This window comes from Leiobunum rupestre, chromosome 6, assembly GCF_980474605.1.
Source record: "Leiobunum rupestre chromosome 6, qqLeiRupe1.1.hap1, whole genome shotgun sequence".
In the NCBI taxonomy this organism is placed as follows: Eukaryota; Metazoa; Arthropoda; class Arachnida; order Opiliones; family Sclerosomatidae; genus Leiobunum; species Leiobunum rupestre.
This window is the reverse complement of record NC_143389.1, coordinates 49,429,583-49,454,768: the sequence shown is the minus strand read 5'-3', so window position 1 is coordinate 49,454,768 and position 25,186 is coordinate 49,429,583. Positions and strand designations below refer to the sequence as shown.

At 38.1% G+C, this 25,186-nt stretch overlaps 1 protein-coding gene across 1 annotated transcript in view; it reads right to left on the bottom strand.

Annotated features, from left to right (window-relative positions):
* Positions 1-25,186, bottom strand: part of LOC149941331 (agrin-like) — a 213,099-nt gene that overhangs the window by 35,041 nt on the left and 152,872 nt on the right. The window contains exons 5-6 of the mRNA XM_090179880.1: positions 6,736-6,951; positions 2,564-2,776 (exon numbers count right to left, since the gene is read on the bottom strand). Coding sequence (XP_090036006.1) covers positions 2,564-2,776; positions 6,736-6,951 — 429 coding nt within the window. The remainder of the gene's footprint in view (positions 1-2,563; positions 2,777-6,735; positions 6,952-25,186) is intronic.

Genomic DNA, 25,186 nt, shown 5'->3' with positions numbered 1-25,186 from the left:
AAGATAATTTGTAGAAGGATATAGGCCCCGTGCCAATAACCAACTCTAACAGTACCCGCTTGGACTCGCAACCTAACATAATAGTAATTTATCATCCTTGCTAGCAGTAAATATGATCTTGGGCATATTTAAAATCAATACTCACAAAAGGATTTGAAACTCTCCTGATAGTTAATTTCCGATTAAGGAGACATCGTAACCGTTACCATAATCATATGATAAATAGGGTTACGATAATTTTCGATTCAAGTTTGGTGATGAACATGCGAGGGCCTAACCACTGACAGATGGCCTGTACTCAACACTGATATAGGTACAGTCTTTAAAAATTACACGTAATCTCATTGGTACAGTCAAAAGTACGGGCTTGTAAACCGATTACGCGGAGTGACTAGCCACCGTGAACATGTTGTATAAAACGAAAATTGTATTTGGGTTAACGGATAATTTATATTTAGTCGATATGTTTAAGCTAGTTGTCATCTATCACTTAAAGGGGAACGGTCAAGCTTTAACCAGTTAGATAGCCCTATAGCCCATTAAAAACTAAAATTTATGGCGAAACCCGCATCAAAAAATACTGAGTGGTTAATTTTTAATAAAATAAAGAAATTTCGGGAAATCGAAAAGCGCGCGTCCGCCGCGACACCTGGTGAGAAGTCGGTGAGACAGGAAAACAACGTAAAAGCGCGCGCTGCTGAAGACGCAAAAACTTGGTTTTGCACGCGCGGCGCGTTACAGTCATTGAGTTGGGAATATTAATCTAGAGGTCCAATCGAAACGTCGGATTTCAGTATTTCGCGAAACCAGTTTTTAAAAATAAGAATACTGTCGTCTGCTCCCATCGGCGTCCCAAATGACGAGAAAACGTTATCATTCTACCCGTGGCGCCGTCTACCTCTCAATGATTCGTTCAAATAAGACGCGTTTTCAAGCAAAAAGATTTTTTTTTTCAAAATAATGGATGGCGCCACGGGTCATATGATAACGTTTGCTCGTCATTTTAGAGCAGACGGCACATTCGTATTTTTCAAAAACTTGTTTCGCGGGGAGCAGATTTGATTGGATCTCTAGATTAATATTCCCAACTCAATGTAAATACCTGAGTTTTTAGGCATTTAATGTTTTGAAGCCACCAGTGATAGGAGACTGCTGATTGGCCGCAGCCGTTTAACCTTTTTCACCCCAAACCAAAAAACCCCAAAGGAGCGACATCTAGCGCGAAAATCATGTCAGTTTGAAAATGTCACTTAAAAAATCGACGTAGCTACCATTTCTAGGCCTAGTATTATAGAAGGCAGTGCCATTGAGTTGGGAATATTAATCTAGAGGTCCAATCGAAACGTCGGATTTCAGTATTTCGCGAAACCAGTTTTTAAAAATAAAAATACTGTCGTCTGCTCCCATCGGCGTCCCAAATGACGAGAAAACGTTATCATTCTACCCGTGGCGCCGTCTATCTCTCAATGATTCGTTCAAATAAGACGCGTTTTCAAGCGAAAAGATTTTTTTTCTTCAAAATAATGGATGGCGCCACGGGTCATATGATAACGTTTGCTCGTCATTTTAGAGCAGACGGCACATTCGTATTTTTCAAAAACTTGTTTCGCGGGGAGCAGATTTGATTGGATCTCTAGATTAATATTCCCAACTCAATGGTTACATTTATAAGAGACTTAAGCCTAAATTGCGCGATTTTAAAAGTTAGGATAGTTCGCAAATCGCTCATACGGGGTTAGGGGCGCTGGCGGCAGCTCCTAAGATGGTGGCGAAAATTCAAACCCAAACACTTGGCGTTATTTTTCGTTTCAACTTTTTGGGCCAAAAGCTATTTTTCAAGACAAAAAAAGGTACGTGTTAGTATATTGCACATCTTGTAAATCTTTTGATACGGAAATAAGGCCATATTTGGAATAGCTTGGCCGTTCCCCTTTAAGCGACGTCTGCCCTACGTTTGACTTTTTGAGTTTGAATGCTCCTCATACTAATTTTAGGGCGTTGATTCTAAATTTGAAGTTCGTTTTTTTCTATCTGGTCTAGTTTTCGAGATGTGAAAATGCAAAAACGGAATAAAATCGAAAAGTTTTGAGAAAACTCCGCAGAAATGGATTATGTCGTTATTAACCAATAAGAGTCTTCATTTCGTATAATTTCGTGTGCTCTAATTTCTTCAGCTGTTCCTCAGTATTATTATACCAGATAATGCGTTTCTGCCAAGAGTTTTAGCCAGCCAATTTTTAAACGTACAAAACGCAATATGTCAAATTATTCTGAGATTTATTTAATTTTGGCGATAGTTGTTGTCATATTGCGGACTAAAATAAACCCCTAACAACTAGTTTACAGTTACCTAAATACTATAGTATTGTTATTTTTCATTAAAAAAAAATCGATTTATCTCGAAATGCCATTTTTGGAGATAATGCGTTTCTGAAACGTAGGGCACATTCTTATAAATTCTTGATAAACCTATTTATTTCGTAATGTACAGTTGCAATTGCGTGTCGACTATTCTTATAAGAATTCGAAATAAAGTTGCGCGTAAGACAAAGAGAATACTCACTGCATAAACCTGGAAAATCGACTTTAATTTCGACTTTCTGTTCGCAAGCTTCTTTCCTCATCTTACAGTCGTTGGTGTAGGACATGCCGTCGGAACCGCAAACGGGCTGGAACTCCTCGGAGCAAGTGGGGCATTCGCAAATCGGCTTTCCTTGCCTGAGGATGCAAATGGCTCCGAATTGGCAATTGTGGCCGTGGCAGGGACCTTGTTCCCCTATGAAGTAAATACGAAAATTAAAGATTAGAGCGATTCTATTACTTTTCACGCGTAGAAAAGAACTTAGAAGTGTGGATGTATGAAATAGCCAATTTCGAGGAACAATAATAAAACTTCCCATTTCGTACTACCATCTACCACTAGGTGGCGTCCTTATACCGCGAGAAAAACGTTAAGTCGTATCGCAAAGTGTATATTTTCATTTTCCGCGCGCGTTGAAGTTGATATAAGAACCGCGGAACGATGAAGATTACGCAGACTTAACCGTATACCCCGCCTTTGCCGTTTCCATCGGGTAATCCTATCAACCGTGAGAAAACGAAAACGGATAATAATAAGAAAGTTCACGCCCCAATAAAAACAGCCTTAAAACCCAGGTAGAGCGCCATCTATAAATAAAAAATGATGCGAGGGCATTTTCCTCGTCTCACCGGAGAAAAAAAGATAAGATACTTCTCCGCTAAAATAAGAGTATAACACTGGCAGAAATTACTTTTCTCTGCCGTTATGGCTTCTACCCTCTTTGAACTAGATAACGGAGTATATAGTTGAAAATAATGTATGAGAACGGGACTCCGTTGCCAAGTTACTTGTGAACTGAGCCGAAAATTAAAACCACGCGACGTAGAAACTTTTATTCAAAGAATAAAATTAAAGGAGAACGGGCAAGGTTTAACCAGTTAGATAGCCCTATAGTCCGTTAAAAACCAAAATTTATGGCGAAAACCCCATCAAAAAATATTAAGCGGTTAATTTTTAATAAAATAAAGAAATTTCGGGAAATTGAAAAACGCGCGTCCGTTGCGACACCTGGTGAGAAATCGGTGAGACACTCCTTGCTTGGTTAAAATTGAAAAATAATATAAAAGCGCGCGCTGCTGATGACGCGAAAGATTTGGGGGTATTTTTTTTGCCCGCGCGGCGCGTTCCAGTTATACGAGACCTAAGCCTAAATTGCGCGATTTCAAAAGTTAGGATAGTTCGCTAATCGCTGGCGATACACCCATTGAATTGGGAATAATACTGCTAGAATTACAATTACGATTTCGGTTGCCATGGTTACGCGGTACCTGTTCTGATAAGACTTCACGAAATTCCTCTTTATAATTAGGCGGTAGCGCCATCTATATTTTGTAAAGTTACATGGCTAAAAATAAATAATTATTAGCTAACTCACCGTAACTTGAGTTAAAAAGGATCGTGTTGACAGAATAAAGTTATTTTTAAACAACTTCAAAGGTTTGTTTGTTACGAGAAATCATACATTTCAATTTCGCATCAGATTCGCGAAAAAATTCAATTGCAATATAGTTTCCACCACTAGAGACAGATGCCGCCACGGTAGAACGATAAAGTTGAATAAGTCTCCTTATTGAACGAAATTGGTCCCGCGCCAGCCAGATTTAGTTGTACCTCTATTTATTCCCAACTCAATGGATACACCTTAAAGACTGGTTTTCACTAGAACAAAAACGCCACAACGAACGCAAAAATATTGCATTAGGCCTAACGCGAATTTTTCGCGTTGTAGAATTTTTTCCCTAGTGAAAACCAGACTTTAGATGGCGGCAAAAATTAAAATCAAAATACTTGGCATGATTTTGCGTTTCAACTTTTTGGGCCATAAACTATTTTTTCAAGACAAAATAAGGTACGTGTAAGTATATTGAACGTCTTGTTGATCTTTTGATATTCAAATAAGGCAATATTTGGAAAAGCTTGGCTTTAAGTAGGGAATTTATCACAATTTAAACTTAACACATTCTAGAGGCTGTTTGAGAGAACATATTCATCGCTCCTTTTCAAAATTGGAATTGGATAATATTTAAGTACTGGGGCTTTTAACAATTAATCGAATTAATTTAAAGCTCCTTTTACAAACAAAACCAAAATATATTCAGATTAATACAAAGTCTTAACGGTATTCCAAAATAGATTAATTTAAATGGGTTTGAACAGAAGGCATCTGTTTGAAGAGTAGAGAGATTCTAATTATAATGGAGTACAAAGTACAAATAAAGTAAATTGTAACAAAACAACGTATGTTTTGAAACAGTAGATGACCTTTGACACATCAACGAGAGCAAATAATCCCCCGGATGCGCAAACTTTACCGCTAACCAATCTTCGAATAACTGTCAGTTAACAAATTGACTTTCAGGGGAAAAAGAAAAGCTACAGATTCTCCAGTAGCCTCACTTTCTGGCGAATATATACGGATCACGATCTTGTATATCTTTTATTTCCACCGTCAGTTCCCGCTAGTGCTGAAAACGGGGTTGGGATGGGAGTGACGGTGAAAGAAAAAAAAGTAGGAAAAAAAAAGATAAAAAACTACGAAGTTTCGAGGCGAAACAAAGCCGCTACAAGCGAGAGAGATAATAAAGGAACAAGATCTGCCGTGCCAACCTATCTCTCAATCTTCCCGTGTTTCGTATTCAACGCGCGATGCCCCAAAATAGAGCGAAAAACCTCCCTCCATCCGTTCCACGTTTTCCCTTTCCAAAGAAACAGTGGAAAACGTCAAATTTTACTCGGACACGTTGAATAATGGCACATTTTAAAATGTATATATGCGCGTGATACGTATAACGGGGGAATATATTAACTTTAACGTATTGGATCTTTTCAATTATGACTTCCACGTTCCATTTTTCCATAGGTCTATTTTTGGCCTATTAACGCCTGTAGAAGTGTTCCATCCGTCTTACGCGGAAGTTCTACTCGGCAGTATACTAACCAGGGATTAGAGTTAAAGCGTTGTTTAAGCTAACTGGCTTTTAGCGAAATTCTAAATCAAGATATTACGAAGTTAATGTACACTTTAAGCTCTGTTTAGCTTTGAACGAGAAGCTGTAATGCTAAATCTCTAATCAGTTAGGTAATATCTACAGGCTTGTACACCGATTATGGGGAGTTTTCAGCCCCTCAGTTTTGAATGAAGCTACGATAAGGAAATCCATGTAAATACCTCGAGACCCTTCCTTTGTTCTAAAAGTTTAAAAGCTTCCGTTTACAAAATCCATTATAGCAATTAAACCATTTTGAGACACTTCGAAAGACAACAACAACAACAACAACAAAGCAACCGTAAACCCCACAAAGAAACCCCCGGAACGTTTAATTCCAGCCAAGTTAAAAGGGTCGAATGCTAATGGTAAGACATTATTACGGTACGGTGACGCGCCCGAGCCAGCCGCGTCAACGACAAAACAATGGCTGAATATTTAAAGTCAATTTCGTTTAGAATATTAATGTAACGACACGCAAAATTTCAATATCTTAAGTTAGAGCCGCGAGGACACATCATTCCCGGGAGGGACAGACGACAGCCGTTCATTTAAACTCCGTAACTAATAGGTTCCTAGAGCCTTCAAGGACCGATGACGAATGCGTCGGAGAGTTTCGGCAGACGGCGCTTTCGAAAGGAGGGGTAATAGATAGAAACTTACGGGGCTTCATCCCCGAATAGCCGTAACTAAAGTCGCGAAGGCGTTATCTTCCGCTCTGTCGCGAGGGATGGATCAGGACCCCGCCTCGGAATAAGGCACCCCCCTCCCTTTAAGGCTCTTCCGCCTCTTTTAAATATAAGGAAACTGAGGCTCTGTAAATGTAAATCATTTAACCCTTTCGGTAAATGCGGGGTACGCCGACGACATCCCATAAATCGTCGAGGCGCCGAGTTGCGGCTCGTTTAAAAGATGTTGCCTCGGAACTGCGCGGGGAGGCTTAGTTCTTGGTCGTTACCGAAGGCGTCCGGGGTGAATTCTTAAGATTAAAAGTAGACGCTTGTCCCGTGAGGCGTCGTTATTAATGATATTTATAACCGAGACGTAAGCAAACACCTCTTTTACGTCACACTAAACATCGATTTTAATAGTAGCACCACTCCGTTAATGCCTAATTTGGTCCCTAGCTCCGATACCTTAAGAACTCAATCTGGAAAATGAACTTACCGCAAACGCCGGGGTGGTTCAACATGACCGCCTTCTTGAAAGTGCATCCTTGTCGTCTGAGTTCGCATTCGCTGTCGTAGGTGGTCCCGTCCGTCCCGCAGACGGGCCTCATGATGGGTTCGCAAGTAGCCGGACACTGACACGTGGCGATGCCGTATTTGTCGATGTCGCACTCTTGACCCGGGCCGCACTTCAGACTTTCGCAAGGGTTAGCGCCTGAAAAAATTAACGGAAACAACGATTTAATCGAACAAAAAATTGAAACTCTTTTCGGCTTTAAAGAAATCTTTTAACTGCCGAGCGCGAGAATGGGTCATCTTTGTACGAATTGTAAAAACTTTCGAGACGAAAACGAGCAAAGCCTCCCCCTCAAAAACTTGTTATATCAGTTGACGAAGAACTATAAGAATATTTTTGTCATCGAGTGACAAACGAGGCTTGTCCGGGCATCAGCGCCGGAACAAAAGGCGAACCAGTAAGTACCGCACCCGAGTTGGTGGACATCAAAGAGTGGCCATTAGATAACGTCCATGGCCATTTGGAGTGCCACTATACAAAACCATTAAAAAGAGGGTCGCAATTCCGTCGCCCTCGTCTCCCAGCCACTCTCTCTTCCTCAACGACGTCGTCGTAGGGAACATCACCTTACAGCGCGGCCCGAAACAGCGCGTACAAGAAAGTGCCGGATGACGATCATTCGGCGCAAAGCGAGAAAGGACAGAAGTCGAGAGGCGGATGAGGATGAGGGATTTTTCGTCAGAGCGGGGCATCCATCAGCGGATTCCGAATGAGTGTCCGCGAGAGAGGAGAACCGAGAAAAGGCGGAACAAATTGCTTCAAATTATACCGAGAGCCCCACACGCCCACTACTATATTGTCCTACACCACCGACCGTAGCTACCCTTTGGAAAAATTCCTACATTTTCTCTCTCTTCAATCTTGACATCCACCACTTTTGGTCATTTAGGAGGGAGGACGAGAGAGGGTGACCCTCAGGGACGATGTACCGACGTCGAAAACCTTAACTACAAGACCGTAATTGGAAAACTGGGTTAAAATCATTGTTTCGCGTTACGTCGCGGTTACGTTCGGACCACAAAATCAGCGGGGTTCGAAGAAAATCGTTTTTTTTTAATTTAAAAAAGGTTTATATAATATAAACCACGGTTTAAACCACAGAGCTTCAAACCAGTCAATCCCGAAAACCAGGTCGTCAGAAATATTCCTTTGATCTGACTTTCGCGTAAAATTAAAACGAGCTGATTCGCCTGAGAACTTCATTTTTCAACTTCAAAGTCAACAAACGTAAGAATAAACTGAAATATTTCATTCAATTTTAGCCGCGTAGCTATGTCCGTTACAGTTGGCTTATAATAGGACGCTGGTTTAGTTGAAAGCTTCGGGGGAAAGCGGCAAATAAGGAAAAGAGTTTTCCCAGTTTCGTTTGAAAGTTTCACGTAAAAATTCCTCCATTCGCCATATTCCGAAATTAAAAACCGAATACAAAGCGCCATCTAGGTTTGTTTCCTCAGTAGCGCGGGGGGTAGGTAGAGAAGAAGCCAAACCCTTTCATTATCCCGCCTTTGTTGCTTTGTACATCAGGCTAAAACGAGGGACGCATAATTAAAACTTCATCGAAATTAGTCCGTAAAACAATCTAATTTAAACCACCTACTCTTCCTTTCGTAAGAGAGGCAAACTCTACCCTATCCACAGACTCCGTAACCGTTTCCAGGTAGCCTAGATAGATGAAAGGGTTGGCCAAAACAATTTCCTAAATTGCCGGAAGTTCCGAAACAACGATGAAGAAGAAAAAGATTGGCCCAGGCCTAGCCTTTCATTGTTTACAAGAACAATACGTTTTCGTCTAGATTGCACCCCGGCAACGATAAACAGCCCGCCACTGCGAGAGGAGAAACCAAAGGAGAAAGACATTTCTTAACATTTTATCCGCGTACCCCGGGAGTGATCCACGTTGCTTGTTCTAAGCTAGAAATTTAAACATCCTTTTGTATAGGTGAAGAGGTCTTTGGTCTCCAGCATCAAAGTCGTATAAGGGACTCGCAAATCCCACAGGTTAAAAAGAAGCGAGCGTCTCTGATTTACTGTCTTTGCGTTTTAGAAGAGAAAACTTTTAACTTATTCGAATTTACCTTCCCGCAACTTATTCTCTTCGGGGATTCATAAATAACGGCTCATCCGGTACAATGAGAAGGACCATTTCCCTTTTTCTGTCCCTCTTAGCTCGGAAGTTTATATCGGCAATAAAATTGCTCCGAGTTAATAAATGCTTTATCGTATTGGGTTGAGGTATAAGATAAAAGCGCCCTATAAAAACCAAAGAGTTATTTATAAATAATAAGTGGAGTCGGGGATTCTTCACTTCGAATATTTCAAGAAACTAACGAAAAAGGTACGTCTTACCAGAAGTATATTATACCTATCTTTGATTCCCTTATGAAAAAGCTCTATAGAATCGTATTATTTCATTTAAAGGGGTTGAAGGTGGTGGCAACTAGGAGCAACAAACACAGCACCCCACACAAGGAGAACGCAACCCGTAAAAACTCATTGATTTTCTCGTGTACAATTTTAATTGGTTAGACGCTTTAGCGCCTGCCGCCGTCGGAAGGGGAAAATTCGGAAATTGTCTTTCCCCTTTTCCGTAAAACGTTCAGCGTAAAGGTTAGTCCAATAAAATTTGTACACAACACTGCCTTAGCGTGTTTAAAGGCTAGCTTCGTTCTCCTTGTGTTTGTTCCTCCTAGGTGCTATAGAGTCTATATATTTCTATAGATATTTATACGTTTCCTTCTCTATCGATCTTTCTAAAGAATGAATTTTGTGTTATAATATGTAGAATTTTTCAGAATTCTAAAGGATATTCTAGGTTTACTCTATAGAGGCTATAGAAAATATCTCATAGGATACGATAGAAATCAACAGAGGATTGGACTAATTCTCTATTCATTTTTTATGTTTATCTATAGAAATCTGAATAAATAACAGCATTAAAACCATAGGAAGTGTCATACTTATGGTTTTTATGTTACTTATGGTATATCGTGATACCATGCATATGGATCTGCATTAGATTAAAGGGGTTTACCCCAAGTTCTTAAGTTTCCCTTTTCTATAAAAACCTGTTAATGTTAACGGTAATAATCCGACCACCTGAATTAATGGTATTAAAATCGCTAGGTGAATTGGGCCCAGGGTAGTGCCTGGGGTATTATCCTAACTGATTGTTATTATTATTATTGTTATTAGTTTGGCCTCAGTAGCTGGGATGGGAGGGGCTTCGTTATTACGACCTTAGTCAAGCATCGCCACTCAAAACGTTTTTCGAGGGACAAAGTTTTTAAATTGGCCGATTTCAAAATGACGTTTATGCGACCGGCAATAACTTTACATCACGAGGTATAGCAAGCATATTTACCTGCTTTTATAATATAACATGGTGGCGTATTTTCAGACGCAAAATGAATTTTAAGAGCCACCAATTTGATTAGTTTCGTTGCCAATGCATAGCGCTAAATTAATTTCGTAAATTTTAATACACGTCTATTTGATTTAGCGAAAATAGGTAAAAATATTAATAGCAAACAATTTAATTTATGGGGACCTTATGATAGGCTTATGAAGAAACGTATATTATCTAATGCGGACTAGGCGCTTCAATAAAACCTCAGCAAGGAAATAGCCAAGAAGTAATATTTCCGAGAGCCAGGACCTGCAAGTTCTTCGCCTGTTAAAGGGAATATAACCTGCAAAGTAATCTTTACGGAAGACCCCTTCAATTTTTCAAATGTCCCTGTACAGTGGCGCCAAACATTTTTAAAGCCAAAGGCAAGAGCGGCCAGAGCTGCAAGCGTTGGTGTTCCACACCAAATACCTGAGGTTATATTCCCTTTAAATCATTTTGTGCATTGAGTCAACGAGAAATTAGATATTTAGATATTCATGGTTGAAATTTAGATATTCATGGTGGAAATTTAGATATTCATGGTGGAAATTTAGATATTCATGGTGGAAATTTAGATATTCATGGTGGAAAATTAGATATTCATGGTGGAAATTTAGATATTCATGGTGGAAATTTAGATATTCATGGTGGAAATTTAGATATTCATGGTGGAAATTTAGATATTCATGGTGAAAATTTAGATATTCAAGGTGGAAATTTAGATATTCATGGTGGAAATTTAGATATTCATGGTGGAAATTTAGATATTCATGGTGGAAATTTAGATATTCATGGTAGAAATTTAGATATTCATGGTGGAAATTTAGATATTCATGGTGGAAATTTAGATATTCATGGTGAAAATTTAGATATTCATGGTGGAAATTTAGATATTCATGGTGGAAATTTAGATATTCATGGTGGAAATTTAGATATTCATGGTGGAAATTTAGATATTCATGGTGGAAATTTAGATATTCATGGTGGAAATTTAGATATTCATTGTTGAAGTTAATACATTCATGGTAATACTAATTTTATCGGCTTCAATTATGTACTTTCACAGGCTCTGGTTTAATTTCCAAAATTTGTTTTTGAAGACCAAATAGTGCGGGTCGAAATAAATTATAAAGTGCCTTAATAAAATTATTTATAAACCATATGTTCTAGATTTAATAAGTAAATATTCCTGTTCAGTTTAATTTATACATTTGACATCGTTGGAAATTAATGGAAGTAAAACGAGTAAAAATTTAAGGCGCATGCATCCGCGGGGAAATTAGCATCCGCTGGAAGTTAAATTGAGAAGATGAAGGTACATTTTATACTTTTGGTCTTACCATAACTTACATAATAACATATGTATGACACTGAACTAGAATTGTTTCAAAAAAAATTAAATGTGGAAAAGTTTCCAAAAAATGTTCCGAATTCCGGAAAATTTGCGGAACATTTTCCGCAAATCGGAAAAATAAAAAATTTAAACATTTTATTTTTTAATTGTTTTATTCTAGACTAGTTCAGAGGTTTAGTTTTACTTTTCAATTCGACAAAATGAGGTGAAGATGCAGCGAAATTTAAATTTGCGAACAATATTATGCAAAATAAATTAAAAAAGTTTTCATTACATAATTAGTCTAATATTGTTTGCAAATTTAAATAAAGCGTCATTTTCACCTCATTTTTTCGAATCTTAAAGTAAAACTAAACCCGTAGACTACTTTAAACTGATTAAAAATGTAACACTATTAATGTTTTGTAGTATGTTTACTGTTATTAGACATTTTATATCGATAAAAAGTTAAAAACATTAAAAATCCTTAAAAAGTAATTTATGTTTCAATTTTTACTTTCCCGATTTGCGGAAAATTTTCTGGAAATGTTTTTGGAAATTTTTCCGCATTTTATTTTTTCGGAAAATTAACAACTCTACTTTTGTTTATTACGTTTCTTGCGCTCTTACGAATAGCGGATTAAAAAGTGTCCACTCGCCTCCCCTACCAAAAAGGTTTGTAATTCCTAATGATTCCTCTTACTTAAAAAATAAAGCAAAGAAGATGGTATGTTGAGATCAAAGATGAAAAAACGAGAGATACGTGGAAATCCTTGTCGAACAGGCTCCATCAATATGTGGAAAAAACGAGAGGAGTGCTGGGTAAAAAAGGCAGCCCGCACATCCGCCTTTCTATTCGAATATCTTTCTCTCCCCTTTTCGATCAGCGGGAACTCTATTCTTCACTTTCTTTGGTCCGGAGAATTTTACGAGCAAATCTCCCCTCATACGCCGCTCCGCCTTTATTTTTAAGGCCCTATAAATGAGTTCTTGCTCCATATTTTTATTAGGAATCGTAAAAATAATAAAGTCTCCGTGTTACGGAGGAACTACTATAAAGCGTACAGAGTGATTCTGAAACTTCCTCAACTGATTAAGTATAAGTCACTCGACAGAATTTTTCTTGAACAAAAACCTGAAAAGATGGAACGTGCAGTTTTTGGAAGGGTAAATTTTTTAAATTTCTACATTGCTTAATAAATGGCCTTACGAATCAATAAACACTTTTAGACTTAAAATTTATTCAGAATGAATTATACCAATCAAATTACACTTTATCAGTTTATTATATTTCTTGCGTTATCGTTTATACACTGTGATTTATGCATTAATTAACATATTTCGAAACTTTATCCCTCTAACCAATACGGCATGCAATATGAGGGTCATACATTTAATTAAGCTATAAGTAACATAATCAAAATAAATATGACACCGAACGATTTTGGTTAATAATAACATATGTAACATAAGTATGACATAAAAGGGTGCCTCGCGATTACTAGATTTTATTTCCATGGTAACCTTTAAACAGTGCAAGAATTATAAGAATTTATGATTTTTCGATACAATTATTGTATATTCCGTGGTAAACAAGGCATCATTGAAATCTTTTCTATGGAAATGTTATACAGATGCATACTTATGAGATATTATATTACATATGATATAAGTCTGTCATGTAGCGTAATCCAAAGTTTCGCATGCCAGGTTAGTGTGATGGCGATAATATATAGGATAAAATGAATTCAGGTCTCAAATTCAAAACAAATTCCTACAGAAAAGTTCAAGATTCCCTTATGAACAAGCTCTACAGAATCGTTTAGATCTTTAAAGGGGTTGAAGGCGGTGCTATAGAGTCTATATTGTTCTATAACGTTTCATGGTCTATCGAATTTTGTGTTATAATATGTAGAATTTTTTATAATTCTAAAGGATATTCCTCTATAGAGGCTGCAGAAAATATCTCATAGAATATGATAGAAATCAACGTAGATGATTGAGCCAATTCTCTATTCAATTCTTTATGTGTATCTATAGAAATCTGAAGAAATAACTGCCTTTTTGTCTATCGAATTATATGACTTGTTTTCGTAAGGGTTAAAGTTATTTTTAACCTACAAAGCCTTAAAATAGACGATTTATAGGGCACCGTTACCGCAGACACTTCCGAAGACTGGACATGTGTCAGATTTATAGCCCGGTGTACCGGTAAGATTCAAACCACACCACCGGAGGTCTGTCATCATTATGCCCTACGCCAGCGTCCACAGACCCGGACAGGCGGCAAAACCAGCATGGGTAGCAGAACCCCACTACTGATGGTCGCGCCCTTGACGCAAGCCGCTCAACCCAGCAGAAGGCGCAGCAATGGGTCGACCAGCCCCCACTTCGCACACAGCAGTGGGATTAAGAGCGGATGCTCTGGCAACGCCAGCCGACACCCTACCTAGAAAGGTAGGGAGCCAAGCCCATTGGAAGGAGCGCACGGCAGCCCGCATAACCCGGCACAGCTGGCACCGGATATCCCGGTGGAACCCCAAAAGGCCGGGAGATGGGTCCGCCGTGCCCTCATACGGAGGCCCGCAGCCCCACAGCAGGCAACTCAATCCGCCGAGACGGCCAGTTGGCCCGGCCCCTCTCCGTTAGCCTGGGCCGAAGCCCAGTTACCAGCCCACACCGGACCGAAGTCGGAGGTGGAGATAGGACCATTTGGACGGAGCTAACATCTCCCAGCGCGCCACCGCCCGTGACGGGTTACAAGAGCCGGACCCCGACTCCCCGGTAAAGCCACCAGTTATTGCACACTCCGACCCCTTGTGGCCCCACTTCCGAAGACTATAGTAACAATTCTCAGTACTTAGCCAAGTATTTATTTATATGCTCGAATAAAACTATCGATAAAACAAATTAGCGTTGGCCACTAGTTCTTTTTATAAAAATAACCTTGGGTATCTTGTTGAAATGTTGTGGGTCCGTTTTCTCTCCCACTAAAGAGTTTATGAACTCATTCTTAGGCATTGGCTGAACTATTCCAGGGCAACATTTCAACAAGTTAGGCAAGCGTAAAGACATTTTATAAAATCAACTATTACTTATGATTAAACTAAAAAAATATGATTGAAATTCGTGGGTTAATTCTTAACAACTTTTCATAGATAAGCGAAATAATTCACTCCCTGTACATAGAAAAAGAGCGTACGATGAAAAACTATACCCGTATGAAATAGAAACTTATCTGGCATATATAGGAAAACCGGATTATTTTATAGGAGAGTCTATAACTCGCACCCTGCCCCCCCCCCCTTTAGGCGAGCCCGAGTTATACGTCCAGAAAAGATAAAGCACTAAAAATATTGACTCCGAAAGCATCGCGCCGAGAAATATGAAAAGGGAACGTGCCTAAAAACATTAGGCCCTCGACCCTCCCTCCCTCCGTCCCTAGTGTTCTCTCTAGCTCTTTATTCCCTTTGAAAAATACGGAATATTCGAATTTATATCCTCGTAAAGATACACAAAGCGGGATAAAAAGGCGCTTATTCCGCGTTTCTTGATGAATTTTTACTAGCTCGCCATAAAATGAAAATATGAATTACGATTGCCGAATAAATGAACCAAAAAATACGTATAAATAAATATGGGAAACGGAAACAGACGTTCGAATTTATATCTATTGGTTATCTCCGATATAGAGCATAGCGCCGATTTGATTTTGGTCGGCGGCGGCGTGACGTGCCAATTTTTCAAAAATTATCGGCGGCGCTGAGGGACAAAAGTTTCTTCCCTCCTTTTGAAAAATTTGCAAAATAATTTAAAAAATGTTTTTGAAAGAAAAAAAATAAAGTTACTTAGAAAACCTCAAAAATAACTCGGCGGCGGGATCAAAATTTATCGTCGGCGGCGCCGGAGGAGTGCTAAATAGTAAATGACTGGGCGGCGGCGATTCGACGCCAGATTAAATAAAATAATTCGGCGGCGGGATCAAAATTTATCGTCGGCGGCGTCGGAGGCGCGCCAAAAAGTAAATGACTCGGCGGCGGCGATTCAACGCCAGATAAAATAAAATAATTCGGCGGTGGTATCAAAATTATCGGCGTCGGTGTCGGCGGCGCGCCAAAAAGCAAATGACTCGGCGCCAGATAAAATATCGACTAGGGCGGCGTTGGATCGGCGGCGTTAGGCTCCATTCATATAGTCCCTAGTCTCGGTTTAAACCAAGGCTAGAGATAACCCCCCAATTGGATGATTACGGTTCAATATATACCCGAGTTTCTTCGGCCTTAAATAAAGCTTCAACTATATCAAAGTTCAACAAATGCCATAGAAATAACGATACTTTCTAAAGGCGAACAACGTCGAATTTGGTCCGTAATGGACTTTGGATAGATCCGAATTCTGGTCGAAACGCACGCTTTAATAGGTTAAGAGTAGAGAGTTGGATATCGTATATCAACGAGGAGGAGCCCTCAAAAAGCTAAAGAAATCAAGGGACGAGATAGGAATAAAAAGCCGCCGGACTTAAACTAGTAAAGTACCGTATAAGATAGCCTCTCTACTTCTCCAAGTCCAGAAACAGTCTCGCCGCTTCCCTTTCAGTCCAGAAACACTCGCTAGTTAAGAGGAAACGACGCTAAAATAAAGAAGAATCTGCCGAAAGATAAAAAAGTGGAGCCCCCGTCGGAAGAAAAAGAGACCATCTAAAAAGGGGTATCTCCGAGTCAGCTGACACCTAAGATGGAAATCGCATCCTTAAGTCGCGCCCCCTCGCGCCATAAATCCAAACTAAGAGAGGATGGAGCCAGAATGGAAGGAGGGAAGAGTATCGATAAGTATTCGCGGACCACTTTTTTATTGTTTAGGAAAACGACCCGTTTCCATCTAAAGAAATCGACCCGCGAATCACTTTCCCGGCCGCTCGTCTTCTTTCCATTTCTTCTTCCCCCCGAGAGTTCAACCGCCTTCACGTACTCCGAAATCATCACGACGAAACGGATCTACGGGAGAGATTTCTTAGACACCAGTATTTCGTTTTTGGGAGTGAAAGAAAATGACGGATATATTATACCAGGGTTGGAAATTTCGGTTTAAAATTTGCGGCTTTAAAATCGATCAGAACTATAGTTCGGGGAATATGTGTTTAGTACGAAGATTATTTGGTATTTCCATAAGTGTATAATATTTTACATAGGTGTGTCACTTACTATTCTTCACACGTAAAAGTTTTACTGACATGTGAGAGCTATTCGCGAGACAGACTGCATTACGGGTTTCGTCGCCATTTTGCGTCCGCTTGCTAACGCCTCACACGTAACCTTTGACAGTGCCTCGGTAGGGGGAGATTTTCTTCTTGTGATGACCTCACTCCGTTAAAATATTCCTCAAAGTGACAAACTTATGGAACAATATTATAGACTTACGGTGTTTCCTAGATATCTTACCAGTGAGGTTGGATTAAAAATTTTGTACAGATAAATGCTTACAGGATAACAGGTATAACAGGCCCTAAGTGAAGATAGTTATACGTTTTGGAGTCGAAACCCGGGTCATCCAAGCTACACGAAGCTCCGGTAATTTGTACCAGATTCCCCATTGAATCCAGGACATTGAATTGTCTATAGTGCGAACACCACCTATTTGGCGCATAGCGGAAAAAAACATCACGAGCACCTGCGCGCTTTTTTGGACAAAGGACAAACGCCCCTCACCCGCGCGAAGGCCCAAATTCCCGCAGTCACCTCTGTTTTTGCACCTCCGCCGACAGAAACAAACAAAGGGAGGGGCAAACGATGTAGTATAAAAATAGCTTGATAGGGTCCTAAATGTCAAAAGCAGATGGAGGCACCGTCTTGTCCGCGTAAGAAAGAGGGTAAAGAGAGATAGAGTGCAGAGACAAAACATTCCCTAGACCCTCGATTCCGGGGGGCAGAGAGCCCCAAAAAAGCAATGTGTACGGGACTTTATTAGCCATATTTATTCGCGGGAAACAATAAGTATATTACAGTGGCTGGCACCGTTATTTGTATTTGCTTTTCGCGTACGTCAAATACACTCGGCTCAGCGAAGAAATCTAATAAGAGGACGCTACTTGTTCCGGACAACGGTAAACAATACCAGATTAATCCGCGCGACGAAGAAAAAATAACAGCCAAAACATCCCTCATGACTTCGATATCTCTATATACTAGGAGACAACAAACATCATTTATTTCCACGCAAAAAAAACACAGCTTCCATCTCTGAAGAACGCAAACAAGTCAGCTCAGAATAAATACACTTTTGCACGCCATAAAACAAACTGGCAAGGTCTAAATAAATCCGGCAATTATGGCACCATCGGAACCACTCCTTCCGTGTTGAGTTTGTAAGGTATCTTCCCACTTTTTGAAGGGGTTTTACCCTCGAGCTCCTCGGTTTCCCCTTTCCATAAAAACGTGTTGAGGTTAACGGTAATAGTAAGTGTATAAGGAACTGTTGGCTCGCGTGGCATGAAGGGCTTTCCACCACCCTTCTACGCAATTTAACCTGGCCACCGGTAATTGGATTCACAAGTCACTATAGTCGACTCTAGTCTGTGTGGTTATTATTGATTATTTGTATTATTATTATTATTGATATAAATAATGTTTAAATATTAATTTAAATAAATTAAATTAATTTAATATTAATTTTATTCTTAGTTTAGTATTAATTTTATCCTTAATTTAGTATTAATTTTATTCTTAATTTAGTATTAATTTTATTCTTAATTTAGTATTAATTTTATTCTTAATTTAGTATTAATTTTATTCTTAATGTAATATTAATTTTATTCTTAATTTAGTATTAATTTTATTCTTAATTTAATATTAATTTTATTCTTAATTTAATATTAATTTTATTCTTAATTTAATTTAAATTTTATTACTAATTATAATTTTATTCTTAATTTAATTTAAATTTTATTACTAATTATAATTTTATTCCTAATTTAATTTAAATTTTATTACTAATTGTAATTTTATTCTTAATTTAATTTAAATTTTATTACTAATTATAATTTTATTTAATATAAATTTTATTCTTAATTTTAATTAAATTTAATATTAATTTTATTCTTAATTTTAATTAAATTTAATATTAATTTTATTCTTAATTTTAATTAAATTTAATATAAATTTTATTCTTAATTTTAATTAAATTTAAAATTAATTTTATCCTTAATTTTAATTTAATTTAATATCAATTTTATTATTAATTTTAATTAAATTTAATATTAACTTTATTCTTAATTTTAAATTAATTAAAAAAAATTCCTTTTAGGTTTAAATTACAGCCCCACCAGAAGATGTCTCCATATTCTTAGAACAAATAACTACGAAGTGAAAAACACTATCATTGGGAGTAATTTTTCAGGTCTCCAAGGACCCCTCTGTCTTTGACAGTGGTGTCAACCAAAACGAAATGTATTAAAATTGTTCTTTTATGAGAGTATAATTCTTGCTTATCGTAGATGGTTCCGAACTAAAAATGGGGATGAAACTTTCACTTTAGTTAAAAGTGGGGATTGGCGCATTCCGGGATGAGGACAATTAGATTTCTTGATTTTTAAAGTAAAACACGTCGCCAAAGCAACGATTAAACAGTCTTTTAAAAAATGAAATACATTAGCGATTCTAGTCACTCTGAAGTAATAAAAGTAAACGTTTTACGAATCCAGATTTTTTAGTCTCTATTGTTGAAACTCTCGCTTTAAACGTAACATTTTTTTTGGAGACAGAAGATCCATATTTTATTTCGCTCCCTTCTCCCTGACTTTTGTTGGCCGTTGGTAGAAAACGTTGCCGGTCACGTAACTGCGAAATGTTCCCGGAAACGAGGCATCGAATCCATTAGAGGAGAAGTAGCAGCAGCAACAACAACAATTGGGGAAATATAAACTTATTTTTCAAGCCGTGTTTTCGCCGGGGAAATAAAAATATGTTTTATTCACTATTATACTCTATAGAGAGGGTGCTACGCGCCTATTTATATATATCCCAACCCATTCTTTACAACGCGATAGAATTTCGCTGGCCCTACAGTCACCCAATGTCGCGGGGTAGCGACTCGCCGGAATGATGAATTTGACCCTCCGCGTCAAGTACGAACTTAGAAAACGTCGGATTAGCTAACGATTGAAGCCATATTCGAGCGACGGTACAGTACCCGTTGATCACGGTTAAAGCGACTTTCAGCTAACCCCGAGGTTTTTAATTTCGTAAAAGTAGGCGAGATTGTAGCTAGGCTATGGTGAGCACGCGGAAAATTTCTTATTTTTTGGCACGACGCAAAAATTGCTTTTCCTCTTTTCGCTGGTCGAGGGCGGCGGTCATCAATCATGACAGGCGGATGACTCCCGCTCCCGCAACAAATGACGATGCCCGGGTGGAGCCGAATCGCCGCCTCTACAGCTCCGATTTACATCAGCCAGGAAATCCCCCCCAGTATTTTAAGCCAACACAGCTCGTGGCCATTTTGATAGGATGCGAGAAGAATTCAAATTCGCGTTAAAGCCGAGTGTCAAACGTCCTTGTCCGGGCAAATCTCTTGCATTACCATAAGCGAACGATTTCTACCCTCGCTGACGAAATCCATAAATTTATCTTACTACTATTCGATATACAGTAGTTCATTCTATATTCCGGAGTCTTTAAGTCTACGCATGTATCATCAAAGTTATTATAGCTGGCATCAGCTACATTATATTAGTGGGGTGGTTAGCACTTTCGCCTCGCAGTAAGAGTAACTGGGTTTGACCCCAACTTGTGGAATTGGGTGAAAACTCGGTACTACTCCTTCTGCGTAGAGGTCGGCGTTCGATTAACTTTTATCCATGGATAAAATAAGTTCGGCGATATTTAAATAATATTTATTTAAATAACCAATATTTGAATAATAATTATAAAATGTTTAAATAATCGAAAGTGGATAAGCCTAATATTTAAACAAAACAAACAATTATTTAAATAAATACCATTTTAATTCAAATAAATGCTTGGTTGCGTAAAAAACATAATTAAATAAGTTAAAATTATATACTTTTTATCAACTTTTGTTAAATAAATCGGAAATTTTGTGGATAATGAATAAACAATTCCGAGCACTACTTCTGCGTAGAGTTTGCAATTTGTCTCCTCACTGATTAAAGGGTTTTTCGGTTTCCCATTTCCATAAAACCTGGTAAGGGTTAACTGTAATAGTGAGTACAGGCAGCTGTTGGCTTGTAGGGCTTATCACCACAATGCAACGCAGTGTAGCCCGGCCACCTGAATTAATAGCATGAAGTCGCTCGATTACTTGAACATAAGTGGTTCCTTCATTACACTAGCTTTATGTTAACTGTATTATTACTAGCCAAGGTAGATAACAAGCTGACTTATAGTTAATAGTGCCACCTGATCAGATCATTCAGTTCATAATTTTCAGGTATCTGAATTAAACGGTTATTAAGATAAGGTTAATAATTTTTATTCCCTTCTGATTTGAAATTGTATCTGATTCATTATCTCAAGTAATCGATCAGAACCGATTATGTAATCTTGTGGGAAGCAAATAGAAATAAGCAGTAATTAAAATTCCGAAAATCGATAACTGTCTGGCATCTAAAATCCGCACAATTTCTGTCAGCTTAAGATGAATTCGGATTAGTTTCGGGTTGAAACTACTATAGGTTTGCATTTTGAGCCATATCAACTCAACTGTTAATATCTAAGCGTAAATGCAGATAATTCGATATCTGATCTCTCGTTATTATTAATTCGGTTCAGAGAACGCAACTGTTAGTCGAAGAACTGTTGGAAGCACTAGGTTTAAATCATTTTTATTTGAACATGATTCTAATCAATTTCAGGTGTCCATCTGGTATTTTAGGAGCCTTAACACCAGAATTTGTAACATATCAAGTAAGGTTAAATAGTCATGAACTAAATTTCTTAACGTATGGACTCTTTTAGATACTTTTGGGTAATTAAATTGGTTACGATAAGGTCGATGAACTTGTTCAAGTGGACAAATGTATTATAAATCAGTCTAATGTGCTTGAAACTAAACCATTTTTACATTAAAAGGTTGTGAAAAGTAATAGAAACTTTAATCTTTTGAAATTTAAAAAAACTAGTGTATTTATCTGGTGATTTAAACTGGACTTGATAGTTTTTTTAGCCAACTTTAATATATTAGCTCTACTACACTAGTTCTATTACGTTAACCTTATTATTTTAGCTCTATCACACCAGCCACGCAAGAAATACACTAAAACTGTCCGCTAAATATTTAACGTTCTTCCCGTTAATCGTAGTAAATATAAAATTTAAATTGACCAGAATAAAGTTTTTCAAATGAAAATAATAAACTCCAAACGTGAATTGAAAACTTACTAGATAAATATAAAAAAAGATTTGAATGCAGAAAATTGATGAAAATGAAAATAACGAGAAACAAAATGAATTAACGATTTGGGTACATTTGTTCGAACGGTGGTACAAATGTCCGAATAATCATTTGGCCGAATGCCGGAAAACAGGATCGTATGTCCGAAAACGTATTTCATTTGCCCGAAATATTTATCACAACTTTTGTTGGTGATTTAGTCGTTCAATTTATGTTAACTTAACTGGCGAATTTCATTTGTTCGAATAATCGTTTGTCCGTTTTTTCGAACATTAGGAATTGGTTGTTTTTTTTTTAAATATTGTTAATATAAAAAATAGTAACATTACCGTGAACCTAACCTAAAATATCCACAACATTCAACGCAATTCCCACTTACTAAATCGACCAAAGGAAAAATGGACATAATAGGATAAAATGATTAGACATTATAATTTTATATCCGTTTATTATTGAAATATTTTACATTTAATTTTTTTCGATATTTACAATGTAGTTTTTTATTTTTAATTCTTGCACGAAAAAAAATCCGGACCAAAAAAAAATAGCAATAAGAAATACTAATTTAGCGATAGAATTCGGACAAGTGATGCTACCGATTCGGACGAATGAAACAAACAAGTTGTCCAATTCGAACAATTGAAACATTTGTTATTTCGGCGGTTCGGACGAATGATATTCGAACATTTGTTCCACCGTTCGGACGATTGAAATTCGAACAAATGTACCTACCCCGAATTAACGAAGACATACAAGTGATAAGAAACGCGTAGAACGGCTGAAATTCCAATACGCGAAGTTCATTCGGGTTAGAACCCTTGTACTGATAAAGGACGAGGGATCGTTTTTAGTTCCGCAGTTTCCCTGAAGGGGTTCCCTACAGAGAAGCCCTATACAGAAAGCCATAATAGTCTATCGTCGGAACCATCGGGAGGGAGAGACTGGAGAAGAAAGGAGTGCTGGACATCATAATGGCCACCAATAGAGGCCGGGAAGAATTAGGGATAGGAAGACAAAGAGGGTTTTCTGAACTGCGACTGACTTACGGTGACTAACTAGAGATATACAGGCGAAAGAAAAAGGGGACACGAGAGTTAATCAAGAAATTCATTAGCGGAAAGACGTCCTCCGCAATTCCACGACCTTATTTGGAGCGTCCGGCACCAACCGTTCACCACGCGAAAAATACTACCGCCGTTCACCACGCGAAATATACTCCCGCCGTTCACCACGCGAAATATACTCTCGTTAAATAGTTGGCTGGAAGCTTTAAGGGTCGGAAGAAAAGGCTATTATAGACACGAGCCCCCGAGATATTTACCAGATTAACGAAACAGCCTTTAGTCATTTAATTTTCAAGTCGGAAGCGGTGAAATTCGGCCGGTCTGCTTCTGGGGAGTCTAAGCCTCCGCTTAATCAGGAGAAAAACATTAAACGGGCGAAACTGCGAAAGGGCTCTCTACATAATTAACTTAACGCTGGTCATTTTGTTGCCATGAAAAGGATAGATGGTCTTACGACTTAGCCAGTAAAAAGGAGTGTTGCTAGTTAAACAAATTGAGATAAAAGGAACCATATCGTGCGTCGGATAATTTAATATCTATTAACGATAGTGTAATTAAATAATAAAATATAGTTTCGCGTGAAGTTAGTTTAATAATCGCTAATGGAGAAAGTAGATTACGCCTAATATAAGTCCTTTCTCATTTTCTGTTAAAATATCGCGTATTCGTACAAAGCGTGATACGCGCGCATTTACAAAGCATTTAACGCTTTTTAAAAATAATTAATATACGCTAAACGAGTTTTAAATACGTTCTAGTCACGAAACGAATATACCATCTCGTCTTAAAATGGCAAAATATATTAGAGATTCAACCTAAAGTATATTCCTTTCATAGCAGCCGAAATTTTGTAATTACACTACCGCCATCTCCAGGTTCATCGCTAAATCAAAAATTACCAAACGACAATTTCTAGAATCCAGAGAACTTTCTTAATTAATAGTTCAGCAATGAATCTAGGGATGGCGCCACGTTTTTTTTATCTCACGCGCCAGTCGCCCTGACTAGCGCGTGAGATGGGCTTATTAGTTGAAAGTGATTTAAACGAGTCCGCATGGTCGGCCTTTAAATTGACGCCAGATCTAAATCAAATAAATTGCCCCCGAAAATCAAACACCAAAAATTAACCAATAAATATAATCAGAAAAATGAGCCCCGAGATTAACGTTAATGATAAACGCGACGGGTGCGTTCAAGAAATAATCGCGACATTCGTAGAGGGTTAATTATAATCCTTAATTTGTGGAAAAACATTCGAGCATAATTAATAACGGTCGAAAAGCAATAACTCGCGTTGTTTCGCGTATTTAGCTGGTCGGATACGTTATGGCGATTGAATTATATATAGCTCGACTTCTCCAATTCGGGAAGTGGCCGACTACAAAACACGGTACAATTATCTAAATTATCGGAGCGAAGCCCTCCGAAAGCCTATATACAGTCTGATAATGGACCTTCTGACATCCGCAAACTGACCAAAACAGGAGCCCACAAAAGCTACATCTAGATCAATAGACCTATAACGTTGTTTCGTCGTCAAGCGCAACTACCTAAAGCGTGAAACCATGGACGAATACTAACTACGTCCGTTACGTGTAAAGCCTTAATACACCATCTGATAAACTACACAATAAGTATAAATATATCCGCGGGCTAAAGCGAACTGTTTTGATACTGACATCACCTGATATATACAAGTATATTGAAATGGTGTCCCGACGGGAAATCTACATGTACCTATAGAGACAAACGAGCCTAATATTTATATACGCCAAGATTGCGGAATAATATGAAGGATTCCATACACCCGAGTTGAATTCGGGTTACCCCGCATTTACTCGTAATCCGACCAAAGATGGAAGAGATAACGTTGATCGAACGTAATAGCTGTAGAGTTAAAGCGTTGATTTTATTTGATATTAACCGATTTGTTATTGAATCCCAAAAAAGGAACTAATTACTTATGTATGTATATTTTTTGTACGCAGCATTTACCTCGACTGAAGCAATAATTAATAATAATAATAATCAGCTAAGCTAATACCCAAGGCAACACCTTAGGCCCAAGTCGTCTAGCGACTTTTAAGGCCATTAATTCAGGTGGTCGGGTTATACCGCGTAAGAGGGTGGTGACAAGCCTTCAACCGATTTCTACACTAACTATTACCGTTAATCTCAACA